The 17,491-nt window shown below is 35.6% G+C and overlaps 1 protein-coding gene across 2 annotated transcripts in view; it reads right to left on the bottom strand.

The window, feature by feature from the left end:
• Positions 1 to 7,436: 7,436 nt before the first annotated feature.
• The window catches only part of LOC127882347 (fibropellin-1-like), an 82,434-nt gene continuing 72,379 nt past the window's right edge, over positions 7,437 to 17,491 (bottom strand). For both annotated transcript variants that reach the window (XM_052430930.1, XM_052430931.1), the window contains exon 7: positions 7,437 to 9,665. In XM_052430930.1, coding sequence (XP_052286890.1) covers positions 9,292 to 9,665 — 374 coding nt within the window. In that variant the 3' untranslated portion in view covers positions 7,437 to 9,291. The remainder of the gene's footprint in view (positions 9,666 to 17,491) is intronic.

The raw sequence follows: 17,491 nt of genomic DNA, 5'->3' as shown, positions 1-17,491 counted from the left end.
TTGAACAGTTTGGATCCTGTTCAGATTGCTCTTTTGGAGCCAAAATGGTCGCAATCGCCCTAAGGTCCATTTTCCTGTTACCTGGCTCAATTTTTTCTCATGATTGATACAAATTATCATGATATAGGTTTTATAGTTTTTATTTCAGAATACATTTATTATAGGCTTGAAGCCCATTAGTACAAATACATATAACAAAATAATGTAGTCAACAGTGATCAATGACATACAGGCATATACATGTATAACTTTTAGAAATATAAATTTAGAATTAACAACAACAAGATTTTGCAACTCTAAAGACATGCATTCAAGATAAACAGCTAATTTTAACATGCATGTATATATTCATAACACTGTTTACCGTTACATACTAATTTAAGATAGGTATATGATTTGCATATTGTAGAGTCGTATTTTATTAAAATATACTTAAATTTCCTAACAATGTGTACATATAGATTTTATAGCTATGACTACAAATAGACATTAATATGGAGAGACACTATTGATAAAACAATTCAGTTCTCAGTTTAGCTGCTTTAAAAATAAATGTTGCTAGCTTTTAAACTGTTTTTGCGTTGTCAGTTATATAAAGCAAGTCTGCTGTATAAATAGGTGTAGTGTGCATATTCAACCCATGGATGAAATTTACAAAGTTGGTTGTTAAAACTATTAAACAATGTCAAAAGTGTTCAAGTCTTTTTTATTTAAGTCAAATGCATGCTATATTTCTTAAAAACATGCATATGATATACACTCAACAAAAGTTTAACGATCACTATACTGCACTACACACCTGGCGTGTTTAGTCTCTATTAAAGCAATATACATGCGAAAGGTGCTTTTATCTATACATATATATATAAAAGTATGTATACTTTTATTATAAAAAGCTTCTACAACAGTGTAATGAGATATATAAAACACTTAAAGGTTAATGCAAGTATACATAAGGTTAAATTGTCTGAATTTTTAATTTTTAAAAATAAAAAAAAAGTCGGTTGAGACAGTTTTATTTTTATTTTTTTGGTCGACTGCTCACTTTTCATGCTTTTATTTTTATTTATCCCCCCCGACTAAATTTTTTTGAAAAATTTCCCGTAAAACAGAAAATTAAAAAAATGTTGGCCTTAACGATGCAGATATGGTTATCGAAGACATTCTGTAGCTTTTGTTTCGTTTTTTTGTTCATGGAAGGTCTTAAAGAACTTGCGTTTCCTGGGTACCAGAGCAGCAAAAGTACACCCGCTAAATAGAAGACGTCATCGACAACCGTGCAAACTAGAATGTGATGAACGTGTATTTATATTATACCGGAATAAATTTACAAACAATACGGATGCCATAACGACCCACATGATATTGGATAATAAATGACACACTAGTGTCTTCAATATACACACAAAATACCGGTAATTATTATATTCAATCACATGTAAATAGCATTATTTATATACTTATGTGTATGTATGCGTAGATTCAAGCAACAGTTAACATCACAATTCAACTAGTATCGTTATTTTACAAGTAAAGACTAAAGAAAGTTAACACAATTTTTCATTTCATAAAAGCGGATAACGTGACTGTGAAAGCACGCCGCGATACTCGTCCGCCTTTTTGAATCTGACTCATTCGGATCTGACCGACACAACCTCGTCTCCGACAGACTCCTTTCGGACAGAAGACATTGTTTGGTAGCCCCATTCTATACATAGATGGTGACGTCATTACGTTATTCAGTAAAGACCGGTGTGACACAATGTGGTAGCCCGGGTTGCTGTAATATGGCGGGGGCTGCGACAATGAGTCTTTCCCGCCCACGAGGCCTGCACTTTTGTTATCCAGGTGGTCGTACGGCGGCGGGAAGTTCGGCGGAGTGTACGGGGGCAGCTTAAAGTCAAGATCGCCAGGAATCGCGTAAATACCGTGACTGAACCCGGTTCGAAGGTCACGTGGGTTGCGTCGCGCATGCACAGCGCTCTGTTGATTGTTCAGTCGTTGTCGTCGTTTGCAAACGAGCACGGCGGCCAGAATGACTGCCACCAGTATCAAGGCACCAACCGAAACTCCACCTGAAAACAACGTTTCGTAAGCATCAGTTGTTATGATTACTGATTTCGACAGCTATTACAGCTCGCCATTATTAACATATCCATAATATATATATATATATATATATATATATATATTAGAGAGAGAGAGAGAGAGAGAGAGAGAGACAGAGAGAGAGAGAGAGAGGAGAGAGAGAGAGAGAGAGAGAGAGAGAGAGAGAGAGAGAGAGAGAGAGAGAGAGAGAGAGAGAGAGAGATAAGAGCGAGAGAGAGACAGAGCGAGAGAGGAGAGAGAGAGAGAGAGAGGAGGCGCAAGAGATAGCGAGAGAGATAGACAGAGAGCTCTGAGGCTATCTGCCCCGCCTCTCGACGCCTAGAGATCGCGCGCGCGGAGAGCCCCGCCTCGCGCGAGCGTCGCTAGAGAGAGAGAGAGAGAGAGAGAGATTTTTGCGCATGAGTAATTATAATAAGGTTACAGTTTACTAAATAATTATATTCGCTATGTTATACTCTCAAAAAACTTTTGAAAATAGTCATCTTGATTTACTGGAAGACTTGTTTGCAGTTAATGACACTCGTTTTGTTATTCTTTTCTCGACCTTTGTGCAGGGAACGCATTGATGTTCACCAAGAAATCACAATTATATTTCAAGATTGAAAACTACAGCGGGAATCTTGCGCGCAGACGGGTTACAAACAACTAAAATGTAGCAAGAAAAGAAACGTAATAAAAAAAACGTAGTTCTTTCTTACATATCGCGTGTGAGAATTTTCTTTAGTACATTCAGCTGAGAATATTCCATTACAAAAAGTATGTACATGTATATTGGGGCCCTACGTGCAAAATGTTGACTTAATGTTTTACTAAAGTTAAAGGTCTGAGATTAAATATCACGAGGATTTGAATAAGTACATTGTTACCTAAATAATAACTAGTCAGCGATAGCAAAAGGTAATTTTTACGTTTTCTCCCGAAATTGACTGTTTTATTTAAAGCGTTTCACGGGATAATAGACGATATTTAGTAAAAGTTGATTGTTTGGTATTTTCTATCATCAAAAATCGCTTTTTTGTATGAAATATGAAAAAATAATGCGACAACTCTCTTTTTGCATCTCGAAGCACACAAAAACCAAAACTAAACTTAGACAGCGTGAAAATTTATTTCATTCAAGTATGAATACATTAGTTGGTAATTTGACTATTCGACGTCAGTTCGGTACGTGTTTAGGGTCACTGTCCCTTAAAATCACAGTACTGAGAAAACGCAGGCCAAAGTGACTTCTCATTGGACAGTATTAAAAAACTGTTTGACCCATTTCTAGTACGTGAATCGGTCTGGAAATTTGCATACGCAGCAGATATATGTTGATGTCATTGAATATAATTTAATTTCAGCGATGTCCCTAACAATTATGCCGCTTAAAGGTTTCAGTATATGTATCATATTCTAATTCATCTTGATTTACTGGAAGACATGTTTTCTGTTAATGACACTCGTTTTGTTTTTCTTTATTCGACTTGTGTGCAGCGAACGCATTGATGTTCACCAATATATCACATGTTTTAAGATTGGAAAATACAGCGGGAAATTTGCGCTAATACGGGTTGCAATGAATTCAAAGTAGCCGGAAAAAATCGTACACAAACAGTGAACGTTGATTTTTTTCAACAACTTTAATTTTTGGTTTTCTTTTAACGGCTCTAAAATACTGTTACGATCATGTAAAACCAAATACAAATCAGAGAAAGATATCTAAAATATCTTTAGATATGGTAACATGGTTACTTGGGGAGCCGGACAGCCTTTTCCGCTCTGTCTGTGAGAGCTTCTCCTTAGGAATGTCTGAAGTGGATTCGTACATGAACCGGTTGCATATGGAATAAACCGTTCATGTTATAGGTGCATCTATGGTCTATGGACTAAACCATAAATGTGAACGATGGGACATGTGAAATTATGGTAAATGGAATAAATCGTTCATGTAACGGGTGCATCGATTGGTCTATATTATGATATGGTATCAAATTAAGGAGATATTGGTCGTCATAGATCAAAGGAGATAGTGGTCGTCATAGATCACACGGATTTGCTTGTCATAGCACACGGGATATTTTCAAACAGATTGTTCCGAAAAAGTTCGTAGTGCTGACAATGTAGCAGGAAATGATTTGCATTTTCAATTGCTCCACATGAACATTTATGGCTGTCAACAAGTGATTATCGGATAAGGTCGTTAATTAGTGAAATGCATTAAAGGCGCAATCTATCGTGAAGGATTTGACAATTTAATTAAAATTGAATAATTCAGACGACTTTGTGATATTTTTAGAGACGCTTAAAATACGGGCAAAGCGGGAGATTGGTGCAAGTCTCGAGAAAGGCTTTTCGCTGTTGTAAAGCTGTTTAAATATATATGCAAAGATATGTTTCAGTTCTTATGCAAATACTGATTCGTTGATCCTAACTTCGTACCGCCTATGTGTTTGAAGTGGTATGAGTTTTGAGAGGTATCGAGAAGTATTTTATTTTGTAAAAGAGAATGAGTCTTTTGTCTATCTTTTTTTTTGAAAGTGTGCCCCATTTAACATACTTTAACCCATTTAAAACTGGATTATCCGTTAAAACGAATTGAGGACATTAATGACAAGTACGTTACTTACAAGCATAAAAGTAAAACGATCTTTGAAGCTTTCTTCTTACATGGACACGTTCCTTTAATAAGTGCAAGATTGAAAAATAAGTACCGTGTTCATACGTATTATTTTCTTAGTATATTTATTGCTTCCAAGTATAAGTCCGTATGTTTTGTATTTGTGTATTTGAATGATTCATGTTTTTTTCGAAATTATGTGATATCTTAAAAATGCCAATTCAGTTTCAACATGAGCAGATATATGATCATAACTCACATTGACCTTATAATCATATATAAGGATCATTTATGTAAGAATGTGGGTGTTAAGAAAGGATCAAATTATAGATCATTAATCTATACTTTCACAGGCTATGATATAGAAAATTATGCGATGCAATTATCCATATCTTCACATAACATGTGAGTGCAAATTATAGCACCATTCTGACATGAACAGAAGTTGCAATCGATATTAAGGCTTTCACCATTCTGGTATGACTTGCCATTTGCTACACACGGCTGTCCTAAAACTAAAAGGAAATATACAACTTGTGAACTAAAAACACAACACTCGTGGATATATTTTGCAAATCGTATTACGACCAACCATAAAACGCCCATACAAACGATAAGCCATGACATTGCCCAAGACTTAGTGGACTCGAGATACTGGTTAATATTATTTGGAGCTAATAGGGGCGTTTCAACAATAGTGTGTATGCTTTTGACGTCAGGAAATACTCTTTTTTCTGAGTTTATATTATTAAATATGTCTTTTATATACACAAAAAGAGCATCGGCACAAAAAACAAACCCCGTAAAACATCAGCGGACATATTGGACCATGAAGAAGCAGAATAAGGATTGAAGACGTATAGTTTGCGTTGCGAAAGATAGGGTTTGAACATTTTGAGAAGCTGTTGTTTTAATTATAAATGATGATTAATTAAATAATTTATCCACGGAGCTATACTCTATTAAATGCCTTTGAAATTTCGCAAAATACTGCTCGTACTTCCTTGCCGTTGTCGATTGCTTTGAAGATATTATTGGCAATATACGTATGTTTTTTTTGTAGTGGAATCACCTTTGAAAACCGGATAGGAGTGAGGTAAGTAGCTTGTAGGATGGGGGAAAATGTGAGCGTTTAAAGAGGATTTAAATAGTTTGAATAGGTAAGGTGTATATCAACGAATATATAAGAAGGAAGTTCTCAAAAGTGAAAATAAACCATAAACGCAGCGGAACGGTACCGGGGTTGTTGGTTTAGCAGTTAATTACATTCGCTTTTATGAACGACATGTTTAAACTTGGCCAACATTAAGGCAGTTCTTGAACTACCGATATTTTTTTATTATCAAAAACAAATGATCGAACATTCAATGTCCTGCTATGTACAACATCAGCAGAAGGATCAAACGATCAGACTTGGGATCGCTAGAAAAAGCAATGTGTGGGACCGATGGTAACGAACAAAAGATAAAGAACATGATGATGAACCATGGTATTTCAGTAAAACCCTCAAGAGAAGTCATATCAAGAACGGGCGTTAAAGAGAACGACCTGTCAGACAGCGATAGCGAAGTCAGGGACTTATAACAAATAACAAGTGCAGCAGCAAACCAAATGTAAATGAAATGCACTATTTCCTATTTCCGTAGGAAAACTAAATATTTACGGCCTCGTTAAAATCATATGTTTGAAATACATTTATGAACCCTTCAAACCATATACAACTTTAAAACAACAAAAATAAAATATACCAAGTAGGCATTTTTGGCATAATATAATAACAATTATAAAAATAATAATAAAATAAATAATAATAATAATAATAATAACAATGATGATAATAATAATAATAATAATAATAATAATAATAATAATAATAATAATAATAATAATAATGATAATAATAATAATAATACTAATAATAATAATAATAACAATAATGAAATGTTATTCTCGAAAAAGTGTTAAACCTGAAGGAAAGGTCATTTGCGATATAATTCCCCTGGAGGATTACGCTACGCAACATAACTGAGATTTGCACAAGACATGACATTGCCCTGGTGAACGTTACATTTCTGGGGCAAGTCTTATCTAAGAACCTACAACAAATGTTATTTACGACGGTATTTTTTAGCTTGGATGACCTAAATAGTTATCAATAAATTAACATGTGTCAGACGTTGCTAACAAACATACACTAGAAATACGTATATTTCTAACAGCATATTGCAGAATTAGCAACAATCATATACATAAAATAGGTGTCTTTCTAATAGTATAGCTTTGTAACATAATACAAAAGATAGATTACTAAGGATATTATTAATTCATGTTTACTTAACATCAAGTTCAATATCGTATCTACCTAAATGAATGCACAAATGGGCATCATATGTCAACGTCAATTTAGACGAGGAGAATGCATGAAGTTATTGTAAATTGCTGGTTTTACTAATAAGTTATGTCTAGGGTAAGTGAATACAGTCTTTCGATTCGTGTGCAATCATCAGATGCAGGTGCAAAATTAACTGTGACAGTAAGCGGTGTTCGTGCAGAAAACATGGACTTGAGTGTTCAATAGCATGTAAAGAATGCAAAGGCTCGAGTTGTTCGAATAGTATACCAAATGAACTTGACGTTTTTGATACCGATGTATAAAGTGCACAAGGTACTACATTTTGGTTTTATGTCCGCGGGCTGGGCCAAGGTCACATAGTGAAGGACAAGGTCATATCTTTAAATTTTATTTTATGTTTATTACATATATTCAATTCCAGACATGACAATGCATCGGTCGCAAGTTTGCATCGCGTGGACGCTACTAAAATGTCAAATATGTAAAGCACCGTGTATACATTTTTATTTCTAAAAAACAACCTTCAAATATCATATTTAAATGGCGAAAAACTTAAATTTGCCCACAACCTATCAATGAAAATTCTTTGTACATAATAGATAACACCCATAAGAGTCCAAATTACTTTAATTATTTTCTATTGCAATTTGTTTGAGGTTTGGCAAAAAAAATCGCACATCGGGCCTATAATTTACATATGCACTTTTAAGCACTTTAAAACGTACGCAAAAAACTTAGACGCACGCATACACGAACATAAAGCAATAAAGCCGGAAATAACAGTAGTTTTTACACTTCTGACAGAAGATCAGCACTGAGTAATTTATTTTTATTACAAACAACAGTATCCATTCAAACAAAACAAAACACGAAGAAGGGTATCTGGTTAATATATTAGCTGATGAATAATAAAGTTGAATAAATTTAAAAAAATTGCGGCAAAGCAAAAGCCAATATTAAAAAAAACTAAACAACAAAATGACACCTGTTTATAAAATCAACTTTACAGCCGAAACATCGTTAATTCATGAATTGGACTGAGATCACGTGTTATTGATATTGATTTGTCAAAATGTTGTTTATCAATTTTCTAATACAGAAATAAAAACAATCAACGTGCGAGCAAAAGAAAGCACATATATGGAAAAACTCAAATATACATATTGAAGCAAACTAAACAAAAAACGTCAGTTTAAAACATGTAACTGTACGAATACAACTACTTGTATATGTATGTATTGATATATAATTTTCCAACGGTATGGCAATACACAAAGTGTTGATTTTTCTGTTGCTGAATTATCTGCTTAACAAAATGTTGTATATTTTAATTGTAAACAGAAGTTGGCATGCGATTACGAATAGGATTTAACTCGCAATTTTTTAGTAAAAGTTTACTTTAATTTTATCGAAACGTCCGTGCGGTCGCTTTTCGCGGAAACAATCGACATCTGGTCTCTCATTGTCCGTTCATGTACGACAGGCAACGACTGCAAGGCGGGATAAAGTACGACGGCGAGATGGGTCAGGTACTCCACATTCTTCATTGAGCCGCACCCCTTCTTGCTGTCGGTAACCGATGGGGTAGAGGGCGGAGGTCGGGTAACGAGGTTACGCGATTTTATGTAATTCGGGACATAGATAGAGGCTGTCGTCGTGAATTTCCGGTCTGACATAAGGTTGCCATAGAGCTTAATGACTGTCATACTGTTGCTTAGGTTTCTGTTCCACATAAACCGTGCAGATATGGTTATCGAAGACATTCTGTAGCTTTTGTTTCGTTTTTTTGTTCATGGAAGGTCTTAAAGAACTTGCGTTTCCTGGGTACCAGAGCAGCAAAAGTACACCCGCTAAATAGAAGACGTCATCGACAACAGTGCAAACTAGAATGTGATTAACGTGTATTTATATTATACCGGAATAAATTTACAAACCATACGGATGCCATAACGACCCACATGATATTGGATAATAAATGACACACTAGTGTCTTCAATATACACACACAATACCGTTAATTATTATATTCAATCACATGTAAATAGCATTATTTATATACTTTTGTGTATTTATGCGTAGATTCAAGCAACAGTTAAAATCACAATACAACTAGTATCGTTATTTCACAAGTAAAGACTAAAGAAAGTTAACACAATTTTTCATTTCATAAAAGCGGATAACGTGACTGTGAAAGCACGCCGCGATACTCGTCCGCCTTTTTGAATCTGACTCATTCGGATCTGACCGACACAACCTCGTCTCCGACAGACTCCTTTCGGACAGAAGACATTGTTTGGTAGCCCGGGTTGCTGTAATATGGCGGGGGCTGCGACAATGAGTCTTTCCCGCCCACGGGGCCTGCAATTTTGTTATCCAGGTGGTCGTACGGCGGCGGGAAGTTCGGCGGAGTGTACGGGGGCAGCTTAAAGTCAAGATCGCCAGGAATCGCGTAAATACCGTGACTGAACCCGGTTCGAAGGTCACGTGGTTGGCGTCGCGCATGCGCAGCGCTCTGTTGATTGTTCAGTCGTTGTCGTCGTTTGCAAACGAGCACGGCGGCCAGAATGACTGGCACCAGTATCAAGGCACCAACCGAAACTCCAACTGAAAACAACGTTTCGTAAGCAAGTTGTTATGATTACTGATTTCGACAGCTATTACAGCTCGCCATTATTAACATATCTTATATATATTATATATATAGATCTTTGCGCATGAGTAATTATAATAATGTTACAGTTTACTAACTAATTATATTCGCAATCCTATACTCTCAAAAAACTTTTGAAAAAAGTCATCTTGATTTACTGGAAGACTTGTTTGCAGTTAATGACACTCGTGTTGTTATTCTTTTCTCGACCTTTGTGCAGGGAACGCATTGATGTTCACCAAGAAATCAAAATTATATTTCAAGATTGTAAACTACAGCGGGAAACTTGCGCGCAGACGGGTTACAAACAACTAAAATGTAGCATGAAAAGAAACGTAAAAAAAACGTAGTTCTTTCTTACATATTGCGTGTGAGAATTTTCTTTAGTACATTCAGCTGAGAATATTCCATTAGAAAAAGTATGTATATTGGGGTCCCTACGTGTAAAATGTTTACTTAATATTTTACTAAAGTTAAAGTTCTGAGATTAAATATCACGAGGATTTGATTAAGTACATTGTTAGCTAAATTATAAACAGTCAACGATAGCAAAAGGTAATTTTTTACGTGGTCCCTCCCGAAATTGACTGGTTTATTTAAAGCGTTTCACGGGATAATAGACGATCTTTAGTAAACGTTGATTGTTTGGTATTTTCTATCATCAAAAATCGCTTTTTTGTATGAAATATAAAAAAATAATGCGACAACTCTCTTTTTGCATCTCGAAGCACACAAAAACCAAAACTAAACTTAGACAGCGTGAAAATTTATTTCATTCATGTATGAATACATTAGTTGGTAATTTGACTATTCGACGTCAGTTCGGTACGTGTTTAGGGTCACTGTCCCTTAAAATCACAGTACTGAGAAAACGCAGGCCATAGTGACTTCTCATTGGACAGTCTTAAAAAACAGTTTAACCCATTTCTAGTACGTTGATCGGTCTCAAAATTTGCATACGCAGCAGATATATGTTGATGTTGATGAATATAATTTAATTTCAGCGATATCCCTAACAATTATGCCGCTTAAAGGTTTCAGTATATGTATCATATTCTAATTCATCTTGATTTACTGGAAGACATGTTTTCTGTTAATGACACTCGTTTTGTTTCTCTTTATTCGACTTGTGTGCAGCGAACGCATTGATGTTCACCAATATATCACATGTTTTAAGATTGGAAAATACAGCGGGAAATTTGCGCTAATATGGGGTACAATCTTATTCAAAGTAGCCGAAAAAATCGTACACAAACAGTGAACTTTGTTGTTTTTTATTCAACAACTTTAAATTTTGGTTTTCTTTCAAAGGCTTTAAAATTCGGCTCTGAAATACTGTTACGATTATGTAAAACCAAATACAAATCAGAGTAAGATATCTTAAAAAAAGATGCTACAATAAATGCACACATAATCTACGGAACGCACTCACCAATTAGATACACAAAGTTACTCGGGGAGCCTTCACATACAATAAGAGTGCAAATTATTGAACCCCTCTGACAACCGCAGGTGTTGCAATCGATAGTGAACATTTCACCATCCTGGTATTGCTTGTCATTTGCTACACATGGCTGAGGTATACCTTAAACATACATTATCACTTTTGAACTTAAAACACAACACACATGGATGTTTTTTAAATTCTTACAACAAAACATAAACGCTCACACACTCTAACAAACACAGCGGGAAATACGTCTTTCTTACAGTACAATTCTCAATTTCCTACAAACATACAAGGGAAGCTTAGGTCGTTCTAACAAGATATTTGAAAAGGTGTAAGGTACCTACCAATATCACATTCTTCTCCTATGAACCCAGGGTTACACACGCAGTATTGACCGAGGGTCCCAGCATTTGCAATCTCTCCGTGCACGCAGCGGATGGTGGGTACAGCTGGAATAAAACAACAGAAATAGCAGAAAGAGCACTTAAAGCACTCAGAGTTTGTTTCATCTAACGTTGAATATGAAGGGAAATACCAAATCGATATTCTCAATCACATGTTCTGACACACATACATGGGAAACACATGTCTTTCTGACAGGTCAGAAATTGCAAACAAACATACAAAGGGTAACATTCCTTCTTACATATAATTTGATACGGTCTAAGGTACTTACGCACATCACATGCTGCTCCTGTGAATCCAATGTTACACATGCAGTTTGGAAAGTCAGCCCCATTAGTGATCTCCCCGTTCACGCAGCGGACAGGAGGCGGGGTGGTGGATAAAGCTTAAATAAAACAACAGACATAGCAGCGCTTGTAATACTTATAGTTTGTACTTTATCTTCTTACGTTAAATAGGAAAGGGCATTCCAAAATGGTATTCTCAATAACATGTACGGACGAACACGTGTCCTTTAATAGGCAATTTCTCAATTATAAACAAAACATGGAAAAAAATGCCTTTTTAACAGCAATATTTTAAATTGTCGACAAAACATATGTGGGAAAAACATGCATTTGTAACATATCATCTTTAAATTTCCAACTAAAATATATGGGAAACACATTATTTTTAACACCACATTTCTCAATTACCAAAACAAACCTACACGAGAATCACAAGTCTCTTGAACATGTCCTTTCTCAATCGAAAAATAAACATTCATTTGAAATACATGTCTTTGGTTTAAACGATATTTATTATTAAGATTATTTAAACATGACAAATAGTTCACACATGCAATTATGGATTAGAAAATAAGTGACTGAACGCGTATATTCATCTGTTCATAGTTATTTATAGTACGTGTTTGAATTAGCACGTAATACCAGTGAAAGCAATTTCCAACAGTTGGCGAATTATAAATGAAAGTGATAATATGCGCCTCTAACAGTATATGCTATGTTTATAGGTGTCTATCGCAACCTTTGTTTATTTTTGGTGTTTTCACTTCATATACACTTATTTTTGTTAAAGCAGCATCAACATACCAAACAATATTCCGGAAAGAGAAAAATAATGCATTTGAATATCAACCGTACTTTCGTTCGACAACTGACCATGCATGTATTATGTGAATCAAAATTTAGTTTTATTGCAGATTCGTTCATATCTATTCATACGACACACGAACACTACCTCCGATCCTAATAAAAAGACAGTTCCGCTCGGCTTAGAGGACTGTACAGTCATGTAAAATATCGAATATAATATATATATTTTTTATAAACAAACGGTAGCAAGATGAGTTGCAGATAATTGGTCAGTTACCACATTTTAACTAACTCTTTTGACCTGTTCATTCTTTTCAGCTCAATTCAATAGTGACAAATGCGCATACAATCACTTTAAAGAGTACACGAAATAATAAAACACATATTCAGATATGTAAACAGGTATAGTACAAGTTTGTAAAGCTTGAGTTTCAAATATCTTACCAGGTAGAGAAGGAAAAGAGTAAGACTTAAGTTGAAGACGAAAAACAGTAATTGAAAAAAGGCACTCGACGATATCACTAATGGTGGGGTGTTGCCACTTATTATGAGAAACGTTAAGACAACAGGATAAATCGTGGGTCATGTTGAATAAGTTTTGTTTTGCTTAGGTGAAAGCTGTTTATATCAAAACAGTAATCATAGTGTGTAAAAGGATACGGGATATTTGCAAAAAGATTGTGCCGAAGATGTGTGTCCTGCTGATAATCTAGAAGGAACTGATTTGCAGTTTCAATGTCTCCACATGAGCATCAAAGGCTATCTACACGTGATTGTCGGAATAGGTCGTTATTTAGGGAAATACACCAAATGCAAAATCTGGCGTGAATGGTTTTTATGGTTTGTCCAAACCTTTCCTTCACAGAGGGTTTAATAAAGACAAAACGGGAGATATTTGCAAGTCTTGCGAAAGGGCATTTCCACTCCTGTACAGCTATTGGATGTGTGCAACCATATGTTTCAGTGGTTTTTATAAATAAGAGGTACTGATTCTTTGCTTCTAAGGTCGGAGCGCCATTGTCTGTGGGGTGGAATAAGATTTGAGAGGTATTGGGGTCATAAACGGAGTTTTGTTTTGTTAAAGAGAATGAGTCTGGTGTTTTTTTCATCTTTTAGAAAGTGACTCCCATTTAAGATGATATAATAAAATACTAATATTACACATTTAGTGGTGCCGGTACATGGCTGCGTCATATGATCAGTTCTGCATTCTGCATTTAATTCGTTGTGTCAGTTACCCAAGACTGTGGTCATAATTTGGAAGCTTTCCTTCTTTGTACACTTTCTATTTACAAGTGCAAGATTTGTAGGAAAATTAAGTACATTCTTATTGACTTAGTGTATAAATATTGCCTAAAATATTAGTCAATATTGTATGTATTTGTGTATGATGGATTCATGTACTTGTCGAAATATCGAGCTATCTCAAAAATGACGCTTTAGTTTGAAAATGATCAGATATATGATCAGAAGTCACATTAACTATTAATTCACCTTTTATGATCATTCGGCATAGCATGTGCGTGTAACGAGATAGATTATTATTATATTACTGTATAGGGTATGATATAGCAAATTGTGCGATGCCATTATCCAAACCTTCACATAACATTTCCGTGCAAAGTATAGTATCACGTATTTACAATTGTTATGAAACGAAAGATATTTAAGTAGACATCGTATGCGATGCGTGCGTCGCACAGTATACGTAACATCTTATGAGTTTAACTATCCGAACAAATGATGTCGGAAAGAATTGGGAAAAACATGTGCAAAAACATGGTCACTCGTGCACTTCACAAAAAAAAACTTAAACAATAATTGAAAAGGTTTTTTAACAAATTGCTGAAGTGTGAAAATAGCAAGACAAGTTTGAAAGAAAGTTACTCGTTAATATGCATGGAAATGTTAAATCACCCCTATAATCATGAAGGTATTGCAGTTAGTCATTACACACAGAGCGCTCGAGATGTCCGGGGTTTATTATACAGTCAATATCAGACGTTTCGAGGTCAGCTATTGTGATTCCAATTAAAGAGTTAACTAATGTTCAACGTGAATTGCTAATAAACACATGATGATTCGATTAAGGAGATTTTCCGGGATTTGTCCCTGATTAGGATGGTGCCGTCTACAGTCCACACGCGATCGGCGTTGCCAAGTTTAAGAATGTAACGGAGATCGCTTCGTGTTGTCGTAAAATCCTCTTTCAGGTACCACCCGTTGTATTCATATACATGTATTTAAAGTTTGGATCGGATCATGTCGACCTGCTGTCAAGCTCGGTAACTGGTAAACTTGATAATAATTTCACGCGGTCGGGGGTTTACGGTTTGCAATTTGCCTGTTTGTGTAGACGTCCAAATTTTACCCAGTCTGTGGCATGTTTCGTCGATACATATATTTGCGCCAAGGCGAAGACAATCTTTGTGACAGTTGCGTCAGTGTTTCCCCCCTGGGTCTCTGACACGCTTGAAAGAGCAAAAAGTTGCGGCGACAATACTGCTTTTGGCGGTCAGTGCTTGCCATGCCTGAGCTTGGATTCTAGCTATTCAACTGTTGGTTTTGTTTGAGTTTGGGACTTCAGTGTAGCTATTTCTGCGTTGATGCTATAGAGAGCGCTATGCTGGATACTATGTCTGAGAATTGTGATTCTAAGGACTTCTTCAATACGTTGCGAATAAGAGTAATGTCTTCATTACGGAGATTGACAATGTTTGGTTGGTTAGCAAAATGTTCGGACCTGTTTTGGATCAGCTTCGTTCACCGGAAAAGAAGTGTCGCGCTTTTTTATTCAGATGGACCAGGGTTCAGATGAAATATTCTTTTCAATCTGTACATATTCACCACATTATACCTTAAAACCAAATAAGCGTGGTCGGTCAACGTGACTCTTTTTATTAAACTAAATGTATTATGTATCCCCAGTTATGCGTGGTGCGATTTTTCTTTCATGTTTAATGGGTAAATGTTAAGAACATTGTGTACATTTTACTATTTAAAGTTGTACAATTAAGCTGTTACTAGTGTCAATTTGAATCAAACTCGAGTGAGCAAACTTATTCAGAAAAAAAACTTTAATTTTTCGACAAGGACATTTTTAGATTGCCGTTCATCAACAACACATACACGTTAAACACATACCTTTTGAACAGGACGGTGCTCAATTACCAACCAACACACGCGGCAAACACACGTCTTTCTAACATGACAGTTCACAATTACAAACAAACAGACGCGAGAAACACGTGTGTTTATAACAGGACTTCTCACAATAACGTGCAAATACACACGGGATACACATGTTTTACTAATATGACATTTTACAATTACAAAGAAACATATATAAGGAACACTTTATATTGGAAACTCGTGTCTTGCACAAAGGACCTTTCTCAATAACCAACAAACATACTTGGGAAAAACATGCATTCCTAACAGGACATTTCTCAGTTAACATTTACCAACAAAACACGAGAAACACATAACTCACAAACAGGTACTTTCTCATCACAAACAAAAATGCATAGGTATAGCATGTCTTTCGGACAGGACATTTTTCATCAACAAACCAACAATTCATGAGATTCACACGTTCGAAATTAACATTTCTTAATTATCAACAAACATAGGCGGGAAACAAATGTCTTTCTTAAGGACGTTTCTCATGTCTTTTTAACAGGGTATTTTATATGGTCTAAGCTACGTACCCATATCACATGCTGCTCCTATGAACCCAGGGTTACACTCGCAGCGTTGAAAGACAGTCCCAGCATTGGTAATCACCCCGTTCTCGCAGCGGATTGGAGACGGGGTGGTGGGTATAGCTAAAAACAGACCGAACAGAAAGAGCACTTCAAGTACATAAGAGTGTGTTCTTTTTCATCTACCGTTGAATAAGAAGGTACTTACCAAAACGGTATTCAAAATTACATATACTGACACACACACCTCGGGAAACACGCGTCTTTCTAATCGGACATTTTTCCATTGTCAAAACATACATGGCAATTAAACGTCTTTCTCACAACATAATTTTAATTTATCGAAAAAAATACACGGAAAACACATGTCTTTCGAACAGGACATTTCTCAATAACCAACACACATATGAGGGAAACACATGGCTTTCGAACAGGGCATTTCTCAATTAACAATAAACAAACAAAGGAACCACATACCTTTCTAAAAACATTTATGAATAATCAACTTTCTTACTGGACATTTCACAATAATTAACAAGCATACATTTGAAAGACGTGTCCTAATAGGAAATCCCTTCATCATCAATAAACATACGTGGAAATTACACGTTTCTATAACAGTAGATTAAAAAAAATTCACAAACAAAAGCGGAAAACACTCGTCTTTTTAACAAGACATTTCACAATTACAAACAAACAGACACGAGAAACACATGTTTTGACTTATCACAATAACATGCAAATACACACGTGAAACACATTAATTACTAATACGGCATTTCACAGTTACAAACAAAACATGTATAGGGAACTCTTAATATGGGGAAACTCGTGTCTTGCACAAAGGACCTTTCTCAATAACCAACAAACATACTTTAGAAAAACATGCCTTTCTAACGGGATATGTCTCAGTTATCATTTACCAACAAAACACGAGAAACACATAACTCACAAACAGGTACTACTCATCACAAACAAAAAATGCATAGGTATAGCATGTCTTTTGGACAGGACATTATTCAACAACAAACCAACAATTCATGAGAAACACACGTTCGAAATGAACATTTCTAAATTATCAACAAACATAGGCGGGAAACAAATGCCTTTCTTGAGGACATTTCTCA

Source organism: Dreissena polymorpha, chromosome 5 (genome assembly GCF_020536995.1).
Source record: "Dreissena polymorpha isolate Duluth1 chromosome 5, UMN_Dpol_1.0, whole genome shotgun sequence".
Lineage (NCBI taxonomy): Eukaryota > Metazoa > Mollusca > Bivalvia > Myida > Dreissenidae > Dreissena > Dreissena polymorpha.
This window is presented reverse-complemented; position numbering and strand designations above follow the sequence as displayed.